This window comes from Heliconius melpomene, chromosome 1 (genome assembly GCF_056956725.1).
Source record: "Heliconius melpomene rosina isolate 202511_hmr_F chromosome 1, ASM5695672v1, whole genome shotgun sequence".
In the NCBI taxonomy this organism is placed as follows: domain Eukaryota; kingdom Metazoa; phylum Arthropoda; class Insecta; order Lepidoptera; family Nymphalidae; genus Heliconius; species Heliconius melpomene.
Window position 1 is genome coordinate 1,978,471 of NC_140389.1, and position 20,524 is coordinate 1,998,994.

The 20,524-nt window shown below is 32.7% G+C and overlaps 1 protein-coding gene across 2 annotated transcripts in view; it reads right to left on the reverse strand.

The window, feature by feature from the left end:
* Window positions 1-20,524, reverse strand: part of SPR (G protein-coupled sex peptide receptor) — a 193,242-nt gene that overhangs the window by 44,866 nt on the left and 127,852 nt on the right. For both annotated transcript variants that reach the window (XM_085185916.1, XM_085185908.1), the window contains one exon: window positions 1,666-2,005. In XM_085185916.1, coding sequence (XP_085042042.1) covers window positions 1,666-1,901 — 236 coding nt within the window. In that variant the 5' untranslated portion in view covers window positions 1,902-2,005. The remainder of the gene's footprint in view (window positions 1-1,665; window positions 2,006-20,524) is intronic.

Below are 20,524 nucleotides of genomic sequence, written 5' to 3' on the forward strand. Positions count from 1 at the left end.
AATTCAGTGCACTTTCGACAACACAGTATCGATGCTACTGGAGGAAAGAGGACAAAGAAAGCAATAAATTTTGTAAGAGTCATACGAGTATGTAAACTCTAATATCTAAATATATTTTAACCCAAGAAAAAAGTCTAAATATGAACGAGCGTAAACATTTTCTTTCAACGTCCTTTCTTTCAATGCAAAAGTAAGAAGACCTAAATTTAAGAATAAATGTGTCACATGGTAATTTTTTAATAACACTGCTAGTAACCCAAGTGGCTAAAATGGCTGTTTTATTTTCTTACTATATGACTTTCAATATGAAGTTATTGCATAAAGAGCTCTATTGAATTTTACGTCACAGCCCCTTCCTTGCCTATATTAGTTTTTCAAGTATCAATAATGTGTGGAGAATTATAGGTAGGTTATTCTATGCTTTATTTAAGAATTTTTCATATTATATTTTTATTTTCATCTCTTATAATAAGTTTCTGGAATAGTTTTTTAAATTTTACGATCTATACCGTATATAGCACGGTATGCATAGATATCCTAGTGGCAAGACACTCCAATCTCCGTTTATTCAACGCCACGATTTGTATTGTCGAGCTCGTCGTGATGTAGCGGCACAAGCATGCGACTGTAAACGCAGGGTACAGGTTGCGGGTTCGATTCACACTCGAGTAAATGAAATAATTTTATATTTTCATTTCCTCGCTCTGCTAACGATGCAGATTAGGGGGTTAAGTTTTAATGAGAACGGAGTGTCTTAACACTAGGTTCCCAATTTCCCTTAGCCTCTTTATTAAGAAACGGTTGCCTTGATGCAATTGGATAATGTTTGGACATAGTATTTTTAGACCTTAAATACTTCATTCCTTCATTACGTTCAAACAGCATATTAAGGTGGATCAAACGCGCTTTGTTCTTATCAAGTCTACATGTAGAGCAATGTATAATGCACAGTTTAACTTAGAGAATAGCATGAGGTATATGAGAGCCAGCAAGAATACAAGATAGATAGATTTTTGAACATTTAGTCTAAAAACTAAGACCAAAGTAATAATAGACGTTAGGTACCCACCTAACGTAGGTAGAAAAAAAAGGAAATAAAACGTATGTGAGAAAGTAGGAATCATAATTTACCCAAAATAAACAAAACAATTTTAAATTTAATACCTATATATACATTTATACATGTATGTATAATACAAAAGGGTTCAGCGAAACTTTATTGTCTTATAATCTACATTTATATCACATCGTAAAATATAGAAATTGACACTTTTCCATTTGAGAAGGCACATTTGTTTTATCTCAATTTTATATGACAGTATAGTCATTGGCTTTGAATTTGAGAATAAAATAACTAATATTCTTATAAATTCACTAACAATTTCATGTTTAGACATGGAACCTAGTGTTAAAACACTCCGTTCCCGACACCAGGGACACCGCCCAATTTTCGGAACCGACGGAGCTCAATGGCGGTTTATCTTGTTAAATAGAGCGAGGAAACGAAAATAATTCATTCCCCTAAATGGGAACCTAATCCAGTCAGCTATGCCGCTGTGGTCTAACTAAGCAAGATTCAATAATATATCAAATGATTTTTGCCTACAATAAAATCTAGATTTAAGTAAATATGAAATATAATAAAAAATATTAAAAATAACTTACCCATACATAGGTTCTGCATAGTTAATAGGAAACTCGCAGGTGACATTCAAATAGGCGCGCGAGTAATTAGACGAACAAAAATCGTCCGAAGTGAAATTAGTAAATTCAAATATGTCCGATTGATTCTCATTATAACTATAATTAAGTTTTGGTATTTGTTCTGGAAATTTATCTTCTTTTCTCGTTATATTATTTTGTGAGCTAAAAAACTCTGTCCAGTCGTCCGGCGTCGCCATTTTATTTGTTTAATCTGTTATCTTACACTTGACAATGACATGGCTGGTTTTTAAATTTGTATTTTGTGTGGATGAGGTTTCACGTCATTCTTCCATAGTTTTATCTGTGGACAAAAATGAAAATATTATTATATGATTACATATAAATTGTTATGTAAATACATAGGTGGTCGTTGTGAGTTCGGTTCTCATTTGGAGGAACAATAACAGTATAATGAGGAAACTTGAGAACCTAGTGTTAAGATACTCCATTCACATTAAGAGCCTCTCACGTTCTCAATTTTCCGCCGAATTCTCGAGCGTAGTGTGTTGAGTGGCGGAACTCTACACCATTTTTGCATCGTTACCTAAGCGAGGAAATGAAAATATTGAAATATTCCCTCGAGAGGGAATCGAATTAAATTTAAATGATTTTTTTATTATAAATTTCCTTATAGCAATATAATTGAAGCGACATTTTACCTAAATAAGAACAAAAATATTCCTTAATTATTTGAAATAAAAAAAGATTTTCAATTTTCAATTCATTTTAGAATTCTGAACGAGGTGTAGAGGGCAGTGAACACATGAATACTTTTTGATAGTATACAAGAGTGGATAGAACTATGCAAAAGTTCATATGTTCGTAAAACAGTACCTACTTTTTAACATATGCTTTTTGCGATCAGAATTTAGTTTGTATGTTACCAAATTGCCAATTTCAGGACTCTTTTTAGAGTCTTTCTATTTTCAATAATGTAACACCATATGATGTTGATGCAAAAAGGATATTTTTATAGCTACACAGTACATTTTGCACGTAAAAGGGTGTGCAGAGGGAACCTGGGGTCCCTGGCGTTAAGACCCGTTTCAAATTAGTAGATATACCGTTTTCCACTTTTCACAGAATTCTGCCAGCATTACGTGTTGAACGGCGGAACTCAACGCCGCGCTTTGTCTCGTTACCCACAACCTGTCACATGCACTTTTTCACTTTTGCTCCCTCCTGTACCACGGCTATAGGCTTCAAACAACAAGATCTTTTAAAATAAATTCAAATATAAAAATATAATAATTTTCCCAAAGATGGTGTTTATGTACAATGAAAAACTTTAATGTCTCAAAATAATATTAGTAGCAGCAAAACTTGTTGCCACAAATATTTTTTCAGGCCACTATAACGTAGTGTAAGTGTCAAACGGTAAATGTAATGATCAGACCGCTAGTCGAGGGAAAAAATAATTTTCATTTCCCCTCTGTGAGATAAAGCGCGGCGTTGAGTTACGCCTATAAACGAAGCAGTCTTCGAATACCTGCTATATGCACAAAGACTTAGACTAAAAAAAGTCCTACCTATTTTACAAAGTCACGTTTGAAATATATGTTCTAAATCTGAATAGTTTTGACATATAACGCTATCACGCTCGCAAATATTCCACTGTGCGGTTTGCATTTGCTTTATTGTAACTTTCAAAAGTTATATTTCCAAGTTGTGACAGACTCATACGTTACGTGGTTAGAGCTTTTTGAGTTAAACTCCAGGGGAGAGATATTAGTAAACACTTTAAATAATAAAAAAATAAAAATATTTATTTCAGTTCCACATATTATATAGCTACATAGAAAGTAATGAGACCAACCTAACTAACTAGTATAATACTAGTACTTGTAACAGGAGGCCTAAATCTAGGCTTCGCAGCCAAGCAGTAACTGCTTTTTTACATTCGAAGAAGTTTAAGGAATATAAGTTTAATATTTTGTTTATTGCATTATATAAACACTTCGACTGGTTTGCAAATTGATGGTTACCAAATTTAGTTTTCATAAGAGGAGTATAAGCTGGGACATACCTCCTTTTGTTAGGTTGCTCCAGGTTGTTTGGAAAAACTACAGCTCTGTGAACCTTCAAAGCACAATTTAATATATATAGCTTTCGTACAGACAGTAAGTCGCAGCTAGAGTATATACTCTCTGTTGAAAATCTAAAAGGTTTAAAAAACATAACTTTCAGCAAGGATCTTTGTGCTCTTTCTATCTGAAGGAACTTTATTTTAGATGCTCCACCCCATACAGAGATACAATATCCCAATACTGACTGAGCTAAAGCTACGTAGATTTGGATTAGTATTGTTTTATTTGTTACATGTCTCAGATTTTTAAAAACCCATATAAGTTTTCGAATTCTCGTGCTTGTCTACGTGTGTATGCCATGATAAACGCTGATCTAGCATTACACCAAGGTATTTGGTAGTAGAAACTCTACTCAAAATCGAAGGGGCACAATCACATACAGAAATATTACTATACGGGCAGTGCAATTCTAGTATAAAATTAGTTCCGGGTTGAGTTCTACTGTTTATAGTCAAGCAAATGTAGTTAGTTTTGTCTATATTAAGTGTAAGAACATTAGATTTAAGCCAGAGAGACACTTTTGCGAGTCCTATTTCCGCGGTTTGCTTTACCTCGTTCCAAGAAGGACCCGAAAAGACAATTGCAGTGTCGTCTGCGTAAGCAAAAGTTTGACCATTCTTAATATTCATACTTAGCAAGTCATTCACGTAAATTAAAAATAGAAATGGCCCCAACATGCTTCCTTGGGGAATACCGAAGCTTACGGGACAGTCGCTACTTGTATATTCACCAATTTTTACTCGCTGTTTCCTGTTACTTCGGTAGTCTTGAAATAATAACAGGGGAGTACCTCTTATACCGACACTTTCAAGTTTTTGCAGCAGAATAGGAGCGGAAACTGTGTCAAAGGCTTTTTTTAGGTCTAGAAAGACAGTTAAGCACTTCTTGCCTTTATCAATACTTTCGGAAATATGAGAAGTTAGTGTCACAATGGCATCTTCAGTACTTTTTTTGCGTCGAAAGCCATACTGTGAATCAGAGATAATATTAAATTTTTCCATATAATTAAGTAGTCTTGAGTTTAGTAGCTTTTCTATAACTTTGGCAATAGATGGTAAAACTGAAATAGGTCTGTAGTTATTAATATTACATTTATCCCCTCCCTTGTGAACTGGTGTTATAATTGATTGCTTTAATTGAGTAGGGAAGGTTCCTAGTTTGAAACATAGATTCGCTAAATGACAGATTATTGGGCTAAGGATATGTCTGGCTAATTTTAAAAATGTCGTGGGAATGTTATCCCAACCAGGGGCACTATCAGATTTCAAATTCATAATAATGGAATCTATTTCTTTAATGTCCGAATCAAGCAGTACGAAAGAAAACGACGTAGATTTTATAAGAGGTTGAATGTTATTTTCTTTAGTTAATTTTGAAAAGTATATTATCTGCAAGCTGGAGATCGTCTTTGAATTCAAGATACTTAACACATTGATATCCTAGATTAAAATAGATAGAACCATTTATTGTTTATTTTTATTTAAACTGAATTTTATATATAGCAGGTAGAATTAAATCTAGTGTGCAAACAGTCCTTCCTACTATTATAAATGTAATACTAAAATTACCTATATTATTGTTCATGCAAATGTGACGACCGTCGTAGTGTAGACGGTAGTGGATTCGATTTTTACTCAGAGGAATTATTTAATATTTTAATTTCCTTATTCTGGTAGGCTATTCAACAAGTAAGGTTTTGAGTTACACCACTCATCACGCAATGTCGCAAAAATGGAAGGAAATGAAACTGAAAATAGAAACATAACAGTGGATTTCTTTTGCAAAAGAAATGTCATAAGGTCTATAATAAACAACAATTCCGACATCCGGATTATTTTATATTTATTAACTTTGCTTACCCTGCTATATTTAGAACCTAAAAAGAGATTAATATTAATAATTACTTCATATATATAACTAGCTTTTATGTACGGCTTTGCTGATGTGGTCATCTGAATAAACAAGCGTTATATAGGACTATAACTTTAGTTATGTAACTAACCGCGGGTACACTGAAACGTTTGACGTGACTAAACATAGGCTATTCAACATAAAGATATATTTTCAATTCGAACCAGTAGTTCCTGATATAAGAGCGTTCGACCAAACAAATTCTTCAGTTTATAATATTAGCATAGATATATAACATACGAAACCTTCGCGAACATTTGCTAAGACTTTCATACCTCATCTAAACACGTCTCGTGGGTATTACATTGAGGTTCATATGTATTATATCTTTTCACGTGAAAGTTTGTCGCATCGCGAAATAGCGTGAAAGGAATATTTTACTAGGGGATTCGTTTTTTTGCCATCGTGGCGTAGCAGTGCGGCTGCTGACTACAAATGTTATGGATTCGATTCCTATTCTAGGGAATATGGGTTCATTTTGTATATGCTATCATCATAGTATAAAACGTTATATATGCATATTATTTTCATGAATAATATAGCACTGCTTCTGCTGGAACGGTTATTTAAAACCACCTCTTTACAAATGTACTATTTAAAATGCATATAAATATTTAAAATACTTTTAATTTTGGTAAATTGTAAGAAAGGCAGAGGAAGACCTCGGTTAACCTACGAATACAGTATCGATGATAATAGCTCCAAAGAACTTTACTAGAATGAACCTTTTTTGTCTTTAAACTCTACCCCGTATATAGTAGGGTGAGCAGAGGAAAATCAATGTTAAAACTTTCCGTTCCGAGTGGCGTAAATTAACGCCATTTTAAGAGCTTTAGCTATTATAATAATACAAAATAATAATAATATATGCCACCTTATAAAACGTCTCATATTTCAACGATCTCGAGATTGCCCGCATTCTGATGTATCGCTATTTATTAATTACGATCGAGCTCGTTAATAAAAAATCTTAGATAAGAATGTGAAAAGGCAAAATGAAAAATTTAATAAAGTAAGCCATTATGTATGAGGAAAAACTGTCATAGTCGTCAATCCTTCAAATAATTTATTTAATTTAAAATATTTATTTAATTTAAATTCAAATAATTTTTTATCATTACAGCAAACAAAGCGATCAATGAGGTGCTAAATTATTATCTGTATTATAAGTTTCGGGAACATTTTGCCCAAATGAAAACATTTCAAACGTTTCGTCTTACCAAGATCATAACTAAATTATTATTAAGTGGCGAAGTTTGTTTGTTCATCAACCGATTTCTCTGGAACATCTGTGATCGAGTTTACTTTGTCAGTTCGGTTGAAGATAACTGAATATTGATAAAGCGTTGTTGGCAAAAGCTAAGAAATTTAATGCTTACGTTGATTCTAAGGCTCTTGTCTCGGGAAACAATTAATTTAAATAATTTGATTTATAATTTATGTAAGTCTCAACGGGTTTTGTTAGTCTCTGTTTATAAACATTGTGGAATATGATAATTTAAAATAGAAAAAGATAATATATTTGTACGAATTTAATTTTCATATGATACATGCCTCAAGGATTCCTCGGAAAGTGAGAAACGGTTGTGTTAATGGAGAACAAAATGTCGCACTAGCTACCCAGTTTCCCTTTGCCTACTCTTTTATAAAAAAAATATTTCAGTTAAACATTAATTAATATCTCTAAGTGTGGCTGTCATACCAAAGGTAATAATTTAATTTGATTTAGTTATAGTGTACAGCTGACAAATTGTAGAAGGCTATTGTCTAGTTGATACCCGACACGTAACGAGGCAAATTAATCAAATAGACAATGGAATGTAAGTAATATGGGTTAAGACAATACAGACGACTAATACTGTTCTCAAAGTACATGAAAGTAATAGTCGAAACTAATTTCAAAGCTGCATGTAGAGTGGCGGAACTTAACGCTGCGCCGTATCTAATAGAGCGGCCCTGTTGTATTAGGCAAAAGTTAGATTGATTGAAAATAATTTAAATATAAAAAAAATCGTATTTAAATTCAAAACATTATTTAAATAGATTTTTGAAAGCAAGTCAAATGAACGTAAAACTTCCAGGCGGAAGGCAACTGCAGAGTGTAACCGGCAAGAAATTCAACAGTCGACGTCGGAATTATTGCCTTGGTGCCAGAGCGAAGAAATGAATATATTAAGAAATAGTAGTTTATTTCCTCAAGTAGGAATCGAACCCGTTGCGTTAAAATCACATTGCCTCACTGTTTAATAAATATGTATATATTAAATTTGCCAAGTAGGGATTGAATCCACAACCATCTCGTTCAGAGTGGTTAGATTTTCACTGCGTCTAGACAGCCTCTAATAACTCTCGCATTAATGAATATAAATTTAGATGTTTTTTACAACCGTTTGAAATGTCGTATCTTTTTGATGTTAAATATCAATCACATCCTGTTCAGTTTAATGTTACATTCAATTAATTCATATATCACTTTTAATGTTATTTTTGTATAATTCTCAGAACAAAAATTTTAGGTATAAGTTATATTTTTTTATAATTCGTAATGGACAGCGACTGTACGCATTGACAAGGTTGTTACGTTAGCACACAACCCGGGAATTGCTGACCTAGGACCACCCAGAATATGTCCCACAACGTTACCCATAATTTAATTTCCAATTAATACATTGCACAATTCTCTTAAATCTTGGAATTGTTATTTGAATCCCCGCACCTGCTGTTATAATTAAAATTAGAATTAAATGTAGAATATAAAATCATTCTTGTCTCCGACTTTGAGCAAGTCTCACCTTTGTAACAATAAGTTAATTTTAATAAAGTATTTATAAGTAAAATCGGTTTTTTTTGGATCCTACGCTGCCACCGTACATAATTGGCGCAGTCGGTAGGATACTCGCGGGCCGGGTCGCGAGCAACGTTACTTAAAATTCGGGAATATCGAATTTAACGTCTCCGCGGACCACCCGGGTGGCTCTCAAGCACCAGCACGAGTATCCAGAATCTACGAGGCGGCGCAGGAGTATCCAGACATTGATGCACCAGAGAAAACAGATTTAACCCAGTAAGTACATTAGAATCTTTCTAGTGATTGCTTACCCGTATTTTTAAGTTTCCTTTTTTCCGTTTCCCTTTTGTGGCAATTGGAGATTTTTTTAATATTAATTTAGGTTTAATACGAATAAAAACGCGGTTCTTAAATTTCCTTTTTCGGTAATCTAAGATATATAGGTTTAGCAATTATTATTATAACGTAATTAATTTTTTTATTAAATAGAATATAATTAAATTAAAATGTCGGAATTAGATAACATTTTTAAAGCTTTACGCCTAGTGCCCGAATTTGACGGAAATTCAAATGTTTTACCCAGATTTATTAGTTTATGCGATCAATTGGTACAGGAATTTATTAGTAATAATCCCGATAATAATTTAGTTAGTATTGCTCTTGCAAATGGTATTTTAAATAAAGTAACAGGCTCAGCGGCACGCTTAATAAATACAAGTGGTATTCCATCAGACTGGAGTGGCATTCGTAAGTCGCTAATTAATAATTTTTCAGATCAACGCGATGAAACTGCGTTGTACAATGATCTCTCTCTTTTAACACAGGGATCTAATACCCCTCAGGAATTTTATGAACGTTGCCAAAATTTATTTAGTACAATAATGACATATATTACATTGCATGAGGAAATTGGTACTACAATAGAAGCTAAAAGAATTTTATATCAGAAATTAACTTTGCAAGCGTTTTTAAGAGGTTTAAAGGACCCCTTAGGCTCACGCATACGATGCATGAGGCCGGAAACCATAGAAAAAGCGTTAGAATTCGTTCAAGACGAATTAAATACTATGTATTTACAGGCTCGAAATGAACCCGACAGGACAAAGCACCCCCAGAATTTTTCTTCTCAGTCTTTTAAGGTAAATAATTTTAATAACCACATTCCACAGTTTAAGCCAAATTTTCAAGCTAATTATCCACTTCGTAATAATTTTATAACTAACCCACAACAGACATTACATAGACAACACTTAGGCCCAACACGTAGTCAACAAATATTTAGAGCACAACCCCCAAATTATAATCCCCATAATGCATTTAGAATTATCCCACGTAATGCACCCCCACAATTTAACTCGACCTCTCAAGCACCTCGTCCTATGAGCGGTGTTAGTAATTTTGTACCTAGAAATTTACCACCCACTAGACATATTCCAGGACATGATTGGAGTAAGCACGGAAACCCACCACCGTCTAATTACTTTAAAACAAGGGAAATGAATTTCCACGACAGTGACCTTTATGACCAATACTACGACTATTACGATTATTATGATGATAATGAATATTATAATTATGACGATTATTATTACGCAAATCCATATTATAGTAGCGAACCACCCCAAGAATTATCTCAAAATTGCGAACAAATTGTAGAGGAACCTTCGTCATCAACCCTTAATAAAGAAGAGGATTTTCAGAAACTCAAAATTTTAGACAAACCAAAATAGAACTTAATCTCCAAACTCAACGTCAACTTCCCTATATTCAGATTAAAAATCCCCCTCTAAAATTGCTTATCGATACCGGCGCGAATCAATCTTTTATAAGTCCAGATGCAGTAGAAAAATATTTTAATAGATTTTCTTTAAAATATGATCCTTTCGAAGTAAGTAACGTACACGCTGTAAGTAGACATAAGTATTCCGTAACTATTCCCAGTTTTCCTGAATTTAATAGTAAAGATAGCATTACATTTTTTATATATAAGTTCCATAATTATTTTGACGGTTTAATCGGTACGGATTTATTAGATAAATGGGAAGCGACTATCGATTATAAAAGAAAATTATTTGTTACTTCAAACGCGTGCAACCCTATTCAAATTTATAATTCGTGTAATTTAAATTTGTATGAAAATATTATACCGGCAGGTACCTCGAAATTAGTAAAATTACCAATTAATATTCGTGAAGGTGAAATTTTTATCCCAGAACAAGTAATCTCAAGTTGTATTATAAAGGAATGTTTAACTTGCGCGAAAAATAACAGAGCTATTTTAGAAATTTATAACCCCACACGCAATGACATTATTTTTTCTATCGACAAACCTATCCAGGCGGAATTGAATAATATCGAATATAAGCATACCGAGCGAATGATAGAACGCGAAAAGGATGTTCTCTCCCGTTTACGGACTAGCCATTTAAACGAGGAAGAAAGAATTAATTTAGAAACGCTTTGTGGTCGTTATTCGGATATATTTTATTTAGAAGGCGAAACCTTAACGTTTAGCAATACAATTAAGCATTCGATTAAAACGACAGATGAAATACCCGTATATACTAAAAGCTATAGGTATCCTTTTATACATAGACAGGAAGTTAGGGAACAAATTCAGAGCATGTTAGATCAAGGAATTATTAGACCCTCAGACTCAGCTTGGAGCTCTCCCATATGGATCGTTCCAAAGAAAAGCGACGCTTCCGGAAAAACTAAGTGGCGCATTGTTATAGACTTTCGTAAAGTTAATGAAAAAACAATTGACGATAAGTATCCTATACCGAATATATCGGATATTTTGGATTAATTAGGTAATTGTCAATATTTCAGTACATTAGACCTTGCTAGCGGGTTCCACCAAATTGAGATGAACCCCGTTGATATTTCTAAAACCGCTTTTAATGTGGAGCATGGGCATTTTGAGTTTTTAAGAATGCCCATGGGCTTAAAAAATGCACCCTCGACCTTTCAAAGGGTCATGGATAATGTCTTACGTGGTTTACAAAATAAAATATGCTTAGTATATTTAGATGACATAATAGTTTTTAGCACTTCACTTCAAGAACACATAGAAAATTTAGGAAAAGTCTTTGATAGATTACGCGAGTCAAATTTTAGAATACAAATGAGTAAGTCGGAATTTTTAAAAAAAGAAACAGCATATTTAGGTCATGTTATTACATGCGACGGAATAAAACCAAATCCCGACAAGATATCTGCTATTCAAAATTATCCCATTCCGAAAACGAGTACCGAGATAAAACGATTTTTAGGACTCGTAGGTTATTATAGAAAATTTATTCCCAACTTTGCAAAGATTATAAAACCACTCACTCAATGCTTAAAAAAAGGTTCAAAAATTATTTTAAATCAAGATTATACAGATTGTTTCGAAAAATGTAAAAAATTATTGATTAACGATCCCATCTTACAATACCCCGACTTTTCTAAGGACTTTATACTGACTACGGACGCTTCGAATTTAGCTATAGGCGCTGTACTTTCGCAAGGACCTATTGGTTCAGATAAACCCATTGCATATGCATCTAGAACTTTAAACACGAGCGAAATTAATTATAGCACAATTGAGAAGGAATTATTAGCGATAGTTTGGGCTACGAAATATTTCCGCCCCTATTTATTTGGAAGAAAATTTAAAATTATGACTGACCATAGACCTCTTCAGTGGATTATGAATATTAAAGAACCCAATTCCCGACTGACTCGATGGAGGTTAAAATTAAGTGAATATGATTTTTCTGTAATATATAAGCAGGGTAAATATAATTGCAATGCCGATGCTTTATCCCGTATAGAAATTCATAATGAAGAAGCGAATTCAATTGCAGTAAATTGCTCAGAAAAATCCCCTTCGAATTCAAATACAGCAACCGTACATACAGACTCAGAAAACCCCATTTTAGAAATTCCCATAACTGACGACCCCTTAAATAAATTTCATAGGCAGATTATTTTTAACATAGTTGGCGATATTAAAAGTAGACCTGTGGTATCGAAAATATTTGAAAATTATATAAAAACTACTATTTCAATTTCAAGTTCGAATCTAGAAAATGACGTAGTAAATGCGGTAAAAGAATACATAAATCCCAAGGTAAAAACTGGTATTTTAATTAATCCCCCATTAGGTATGTATAAAATAATCCCAATAATTCAAAATAACTTTAAAAATTCTTCAATGGACCTTCTCCTTTGTAAAAATAATTTAGAAAATGCAAAAGATTATTTAAAACAACAAGAAATAATTAAAAACTATCATGAAGGTAAAACGAACCATCGCGGAATAAATGAAAGTTATCTCTCGTTATCGAAACGATATTTTTGGCCAAAATTAAAGGAACAGGTTACGAAATATATTAATGAATGTTCTATCTGCGGACAAGCGAAGTATGATATATTAATCCTATTAAGCAACAATTTCAAATTGTTCCTCCCCCAACTAAACCTTTCACCATAGTTCATTTAGATTTATTTAGTGTGGAAAATCAAAAATATTTAACAATAATTGACGCATTTTCAAAATACGCACAAGCTTATCATTTAAGGGATGCTACTGCGATTAGTGTCGTACAAGGATTATTAAAGTTTTTCACTCATCACGGTGTGCCCTTGACGGTCGTAACCGATAGAGGTCCCGAATTTTCAAATCAATTATTTTTAGAGTTCCTTAGACTACATAAAATTATTCACCATAAGATATTACCTTGTTCGCCTAATGAAAATGGAATAGTAGAACGGCTCCATTTCACATTATTAGAACACTTAAGAATATTAAAATTAAACCAAAATGGAGAATCAGTTATTAATCTCATGCCTTATGCTCTCTTAGCTTACAACAGTTCTATTCATAGTTTTACAAAATGTCGACCTTTAGATATAATAACTGGACATTTCGACCCCCGTGATCCCGTAGACATTGACCTGACAGAACAATTATTACAATTATATATAAGCGATCATCGTGACCGAATGAGAAAGGTTTATGACATTATTAACGAATCTTCTTTACACCAACGAACCCAAATTGTTGAAAATTTTAATAAAAATAGGGAACCTGAGACTATTTACTTACCCGACCAACAAATATTCATACGAAACCCTAAATCATCTCGACAAAAACTAGCCTCTCGTTTTACTCGCGATAACGTTTTAGCTGATTTACCAATACACATTTATACAAAGAAAAAACGATTACCTGTTGCAAAAACGAGGCTAAAAAGAGTACCTAATAGTGCTCGATTGTCACAGACTGACGATCCTGTTAATGACCTTGACCCTAGCGGAGGAAATTAATTTTAGTAATTTGGATAATGAACCCTGAATTTTGTTATTTAGGCTAGTTTAGATTTTAAAGCTTTCCCTTTTCCAAATGCAATGCAGCTGACAACTTTTGAGTTTAATCGTGTTAAGAGAGGACTCATTGATAGATTATGTAATAGATTATGAAAAGTATTTCGGGAAATCTCGACTACATGGACGCCATAAAGTATGATAGAGCCATTAACTTACTAGAAAAATTAATGAATAATTTAACGAATATTAAAAACCAAATTTTATAACTTTTACACATATAACTCAAATATTTTTAATTTTAGAAGGCAATATTCGTGCTAAAAGTAATTATCAATCTATTTTCACTTTTAATATGTATCAAGATATGTTAAGCAAATTAAATACATTATATAAGAGAATTAACTTTTAGATATTAGTTTTAGTTTTAGTTTTTTGACGTAATAAAGGTAAGGTTATTATTATAATGCTCAAGATATTATTTTAGTTCTCAAGTTTCCAATTGTTGTCCTTAAGAATTTTCCTGAATCATTTGTACTCTGTACCTAAAATAAATCGCCACATCCTTTATTCCTCTTACCCCTTCCTAGCAATTCACGAAAAAGATTTTATGTACATAGAGGCTGAATGCCCGAAGATCGGTGAATCATACCTATATGATCGTATTGTTAATTACCTACAAGGAAATTCTGAAATAACACTAAAAAACTGAAATCTTCGAGGCAACTAGGGAATTTTCCGCACAGCAACCTATTTCGAAGATATCTACTGAATCTAATAATCTTTATCATACCACAGTCCCATTTTATGAAATTATTTTATGAAAACATTTTATGAAAATTAAGAAAAATGAAAAGCCGAAGCCATCGAGTGACAGGAATTCTTCAAAGGAAGAGGCCAGCGCTCGAGATCAACTAGAACACATTCTCCAGCACTATTCGAGATCCAAGGACGCCTGGGTGCTGTTCTTCAGGAGGGAGGTGTTACGTTAGCACACAACCCGGGAATTGCTGACCTAGGACCACCCAGAATATGTCCCACAACGTTACCCATAATTTAATTTCCAATTAATACATTGCACAATTCTCTTAAATCTTGGAATTGTTATTTGAATCCCCGCACCTGCTGTTATAATTAAAATTAGAATTAAATGTAGAATATAAAATCATTCTTGTCTCCGACTTTGAGCAAGTCTCACCTTTGTAACAATAAGTTAATTTTAATAAAGTATTTTTAAGTAAAATCGGTTTTTTTTGGATCCTACGCTGCCACCGTACATAATTAGCTTAACTTTTAAAGAAAACTTTTAATAATAAAAGAATGAAACTGGAAGGAAACCAATAATTGTGTGAAGATAACCTTAGACATTTTCCATAACGACTTATATCATTATTTGCTTGAAGATTGTAACAAAAGTTATATTTTTCTTTTCCACCGAATAAAAGCTTCAAAGGGGATTTGTATTTTGAAATATCGTTTCTATACAAGAATCACTTTGATCTGATAGATTCGAGTTTCGTATTTCTTTTGGCCAACGAAGCTATTGAATCTTTCTGAACTATGATATTTTAATTGACATTTGTATTTTTTTTGTTTTACATAAAAGATTTCTGTTAACAATGCTAATGGAAATATAGCTCGCAATTTCGGTTGCGCGCGTTATAAAACGTAAAATCTTATTTTTTTTCGTTTCCATTGTTTTTTTGGGACTTTAGAGGCGATGGTTGTGGGTTCTATCACCACTTAGCTGGTTTTTTATCATTTTCTCGCTTCTGTAAGAGGAAGCGTTACGTTCTGTTTTTCCACTCAACACGCAATGTCCCGAAAATTGGACGGAAAGTAAATAGCAGTGCGTCTTATCACTAGGTTCCCTCTGCCTACTCTGCTATATGTGGGATACAACCGAGTGGAAAAATAACCATATAAGTATTTACTTATTATATGAGCTTTGCTTTAAATAAAATAGAAGGAGCAAACGAAGATATTTAATGACTATTTATTAATATTCTCTTCAAATCCTCATTTTTAAAAAGTAAATTCTACTCTAATTTATCTTGTTTTTATATCTTCACGCTGTATCCCTCATATACCTTAGATATGAGGCGGGAACCTGGGAACCTTATGTTGAGGGAATGAAAATGGGGAGCAATAGTGTCTTAATGGAACGAACCATCCGTATCTTTTGTATAAAATATATGACGTTCACACGACAGTAAAGGTGTTTGCGTATTCACATAGCGCTCTTCTCATAACATTTTAAAGCAACTTTGTACACAGTGTTGTCGTTATTACCTTCAAATATAATGTATAAAGTTTAATATCATTCATACAGTTGTTTCACTACTAGCGTTTAAACAATCCTATTCTATACCGCAATGGCCATAATTTTCTTTTTGATAAAAGTATCAAAACATTGAATATATTTGAGAAAAAAGTAAGTAATAGACTGTATCCATGTGTAATCCATGGTTCTTAAAATTTTCGTTTGCCTGTTTGTAGTGATGAACTGATTTTGATGAAACTTTTTTTGTTTTGTAGCTATTATATCTGGGCAAAAATATCGGGAACATCTGTTAAACAATCATAACAGTCTAGGTAAACTATAAAAAAATTATGAAATGCTGCTTTCGTTGAACATGTTCAACATGTCTGGCATTTTCCATCTATACATATAAATAAAATTTAAGTGTATTTCTATAATATGTCTGTTGTACTCTTTCACTGATTGATCCTACATTGTACGATTTTGATTTTTTTGTTAAAAGTTCAAAGTGAGATTTTAATAAACTTCACTGTAATATTAGAATTTAATATATCAGTCAAATAGACCATTTCCAATATTACTGTTTGTACTTTATTTTTTATACATTTGCTGTACGAGCTGGAGGAACCAATCCAACTATACAAACAGAAAAGCTTTTAAGGAATAAAGAATTTTATTGTCAAGATCTCTAGTCAAAATCAAAATCAAGTTAAATCAGCTTCACGCTGTATCCCGCACACAGCAGGGTAAGCAGAGGGGAAGTAGTGTTAAGACACTCAGTTCCCCACTTTCGCGGAACTCAACGGCGCTCTTTGCCTCGACACCAGAGCGAAGAAATGAAAATATAAATGTAAATAAATATATAATATAAGCGACAGTTGTAGGTTCGATTCCCACTAGGGGGAATTAATTATTTTTATTTCTTCGCCCCCGTAACAAGACAAATGGGGCGTTTAGCTCCACTAGTATACGTAGTACACGCGATGTCTTCAAAATTTGTCCCTATGTCTATCTTGCTAAATGCGGGATACAGCGTGAAGTTCTTTTTTTTAAGCTTGATAAAAGAATTGAATTCAGGATTTGATAACAGCTGAACAAATTGGGTCCTCAATTGGTATACCAATTCAATTTCATTGTTATACCTAACGAGGCAGTGAATAGAGGTGCTGGAGCGATATCGCCTTCCTATTGACATTATCATTGAAACTTACATATTCGAGAGGAAGTATACTATAAAAGGAAGATCAATATTTATGAAAGTTTAAATTTTTAATTAAAAACTTTTGTATCAGTATTATATACTAAAGACTGCGACTTTGCTCGCCTAAACTTTTTTGTATGTTTATAGCCAGATTAGTATTTTTAAATATATTTTTTTTTTAAAAAGTCCCTAATACTTCTAAGAATATGTGTACCATCAGTTTATACATTATCCAATATCATCAACAATTTTATATAATAAGCTAATATAACTAAAAAATCAGCTTCACGCTGTATCCCGCACACAGCAGGATAGGCAGAGGGAACCTAGTTGTTAAGACACTTCGTTCCTCCCTAATATAACTGATAGTTTGAAATGGCGTAAATAACTTAATTGGAGTAATCCTATAATCTGGGTCTTGATGCTAATATGATGGCGGTTGTTAATAAAATCTTGTAAACCTATTGTCGACTTTCAAACATTTATACTATTGTTACTATTAGATGCCAGTCGCAGCGCAGGGGCAAAAAAAAATTATATATTCATTTCTTTGCTGTGGTGCCGAGGAAAAGCACGGCGTTGTGTTCCGTCACTCAACACGCAATGCCCCTAGAATTCGGCGGAAAGTGGGGAACGGAGTGTTTTAATAGTAGGTTCCCAGATTCCCTTTACATACCTTGCTTGATTTTATAAAATTTATTAAATACTTATCTACATATAGGAAACAACAACAACACATAGCCGAAATAAAGAAGGGATGTATGTTCGAGTATATAGTAAATATGGCAATTCTGCCAACACAATGATCAAATAATATAAAATAACATTTTTATAACAGCTTTGATATCAAAAATCGTATCTTTTTCAACAATAAATACCAATCAAATCCCTTTCGGTTTAATGTAACGTAAATTTGATGCGTACGGTCCTTTTATAGGTTTATTTCCTTTTACTACGTTTTGGAGGCATATTTAAAAATATATTTTTCCTTATGGTTATGGGTTCAATTATAACTCGTAGGGAATATTACTACTAAGATTTTTTTTACTGTTATCTAGTTAGAGATAATGCGATGTTAGGTTCCGTCACCTAGTTCCAAATCTTCAAACCGGCGCCTTTAGAAAACCATCCAAGCGCTCTGACCAACAAGCCATACGCGTTTATCAAACGTCAATCATATGACGAAACTCTTATATGTTTGTTGCAAGTTAATAATCTATAATTAATTATTAAATTACTGTATAATTAACAACGTATAATTGTTAGTAGATTTTTCGCAATTTAACATTTTGGGAAATGCCGTTTTATATATGAAAAAAATACTATAAAACTATGTATAATTTCATAACATTGAATATTTAAATTTTTCTTAGCTTTACCCTGCTATATTGGATCCCGAATATAGCAGGGTAGGCTGAGGAAACCTGAAACCGAGGATTCGTTCCAATCAGAAACTTCTGTTCTCCACTTTTTGCCGAATTTTAGAGGCATGGCGTAGGTAGTGGCGGAACTCACCGCCGCACTTTTGTCTCGTTACCAGAGCGAGAAAATCTAAATGTTAAATATTTAATTTCATCGAATGGGAATCAAATTCACAACCTTTCGTGCTTACAGTTGCACGCTAGTGGCCCTGCGCCATACATTTGCTTCAATATTCAAATCTGAAAGGAAAATTTTATCAAAAAGCTATATTATCAACTGTAAAGGATTCTAACTAGGTTTTATCCTAGGTAATACAATAACCCGGTCAAAGCTAGTGACGTTATAACTACGTTAAACGTCCCTCTCTGGTGAACAGAGTTCAGTTAGTTTAATTTATTAAAGTTATACCAAAGATAGGTAGCGAATCGGAGATAAGGGAAGCCTATTTGAATAAATTAATTTTAAATTTATGTATAAAAATAAATTTATATGAATTTATTTAATTTTATAATAAAACAAGATAAATAATTTTATTGTACTTTTTTGGGACATGTAGCTAATATTTTTGATGATAATACGAAGAATAAGAGAAGAAACTACTTAGCATTCCATGGATTTACCGAGTACCTTATTAGGTCCCAAGTGTAGGTTGGTAAGGTACATTATTGCTCTCCTTCACTGTCTGAGCTTTTTCCCTACCTAATTAACAAATAACAATTTATCACACAAATTAAGAAAAAAATGAAAAAGGAAAAAATTATAGATATTTCATAGAAAAAAATATTACAAACTTAAGCTTAACTTAAGTTTTATACTGTAAAAAAATAAAAATAACTAATTAAACAATCTTAGAAAAGGATATAAAAGATAGAAATATGACAAAAATATGTTAAAAACGTAATGGCTAAGAATCTGCCTGGCTTTTACAGTTGAACAGCTTTGAAAATCGATAGTTTCTTAATCGACTGGAAATTCTGATCTTTTACGCTAGATCGGCGACTTAAAAGTGCTTAAAAGCTCAACTGGGCAAAAAATCAATTCATTTTATGTATAAGATATTAAGGCTTCATTTGTTCCATACTTAAATGATTAAAAACGAAAGACAAAAGAATGAAAACTTTTAACATTCAAAATATATTACATAACTACTTTTAGAGTGCAGATTATTATGTTTTTTTAAGGCAGTTTCAAATAACTGTCAATTCCGACTTCATCCGGATCCCATAACCAGAACGAAACAACAACCAAACTCTCATCAAACTACCCTTGAAGTATATCCCTTCCAATAACAACAGACTCATCGAAATCAGTTGGTGTGATATTGAATTATTTTTCCACGCATATTTATAATATAAATTTATGACTTATATGAGTTTCTCCTGGATAATATTCTTAGAGATGGACCCAATTAAAATGAAATCCCAAGAAAGCACCAGAATTGATAACCTCCTCCTTTTACAGAAGTCGTTTAAAAATACAAACACACATGTTCATGAAAATCACATGTGCTTTAAATTTAAAGCCTAAATACAAATAGATCGCTTTAGATACATACATGTCAAACTACTTCCTTTTTTGGAGTCGGTTAAAAGCCTTTTAGCAAAATGAACTTTCTCGATAGCTTTTCAAGTCGATAAACAAAACTCTAAAAGATTTATCTTGTCTCCAAGCAAATTGATTATATGTGGAGACTCAGTATCTTTTATAGTATCGTCTATTTTATTTATAGATTTTTTTAAGTAAAAAGTGAAAATGTCGTTTTTTAAATTTATAATAGCAATTTATTAGCCTTTCTTAACACTTGCTTTAATGATAATAATCATTATAGTATCGCT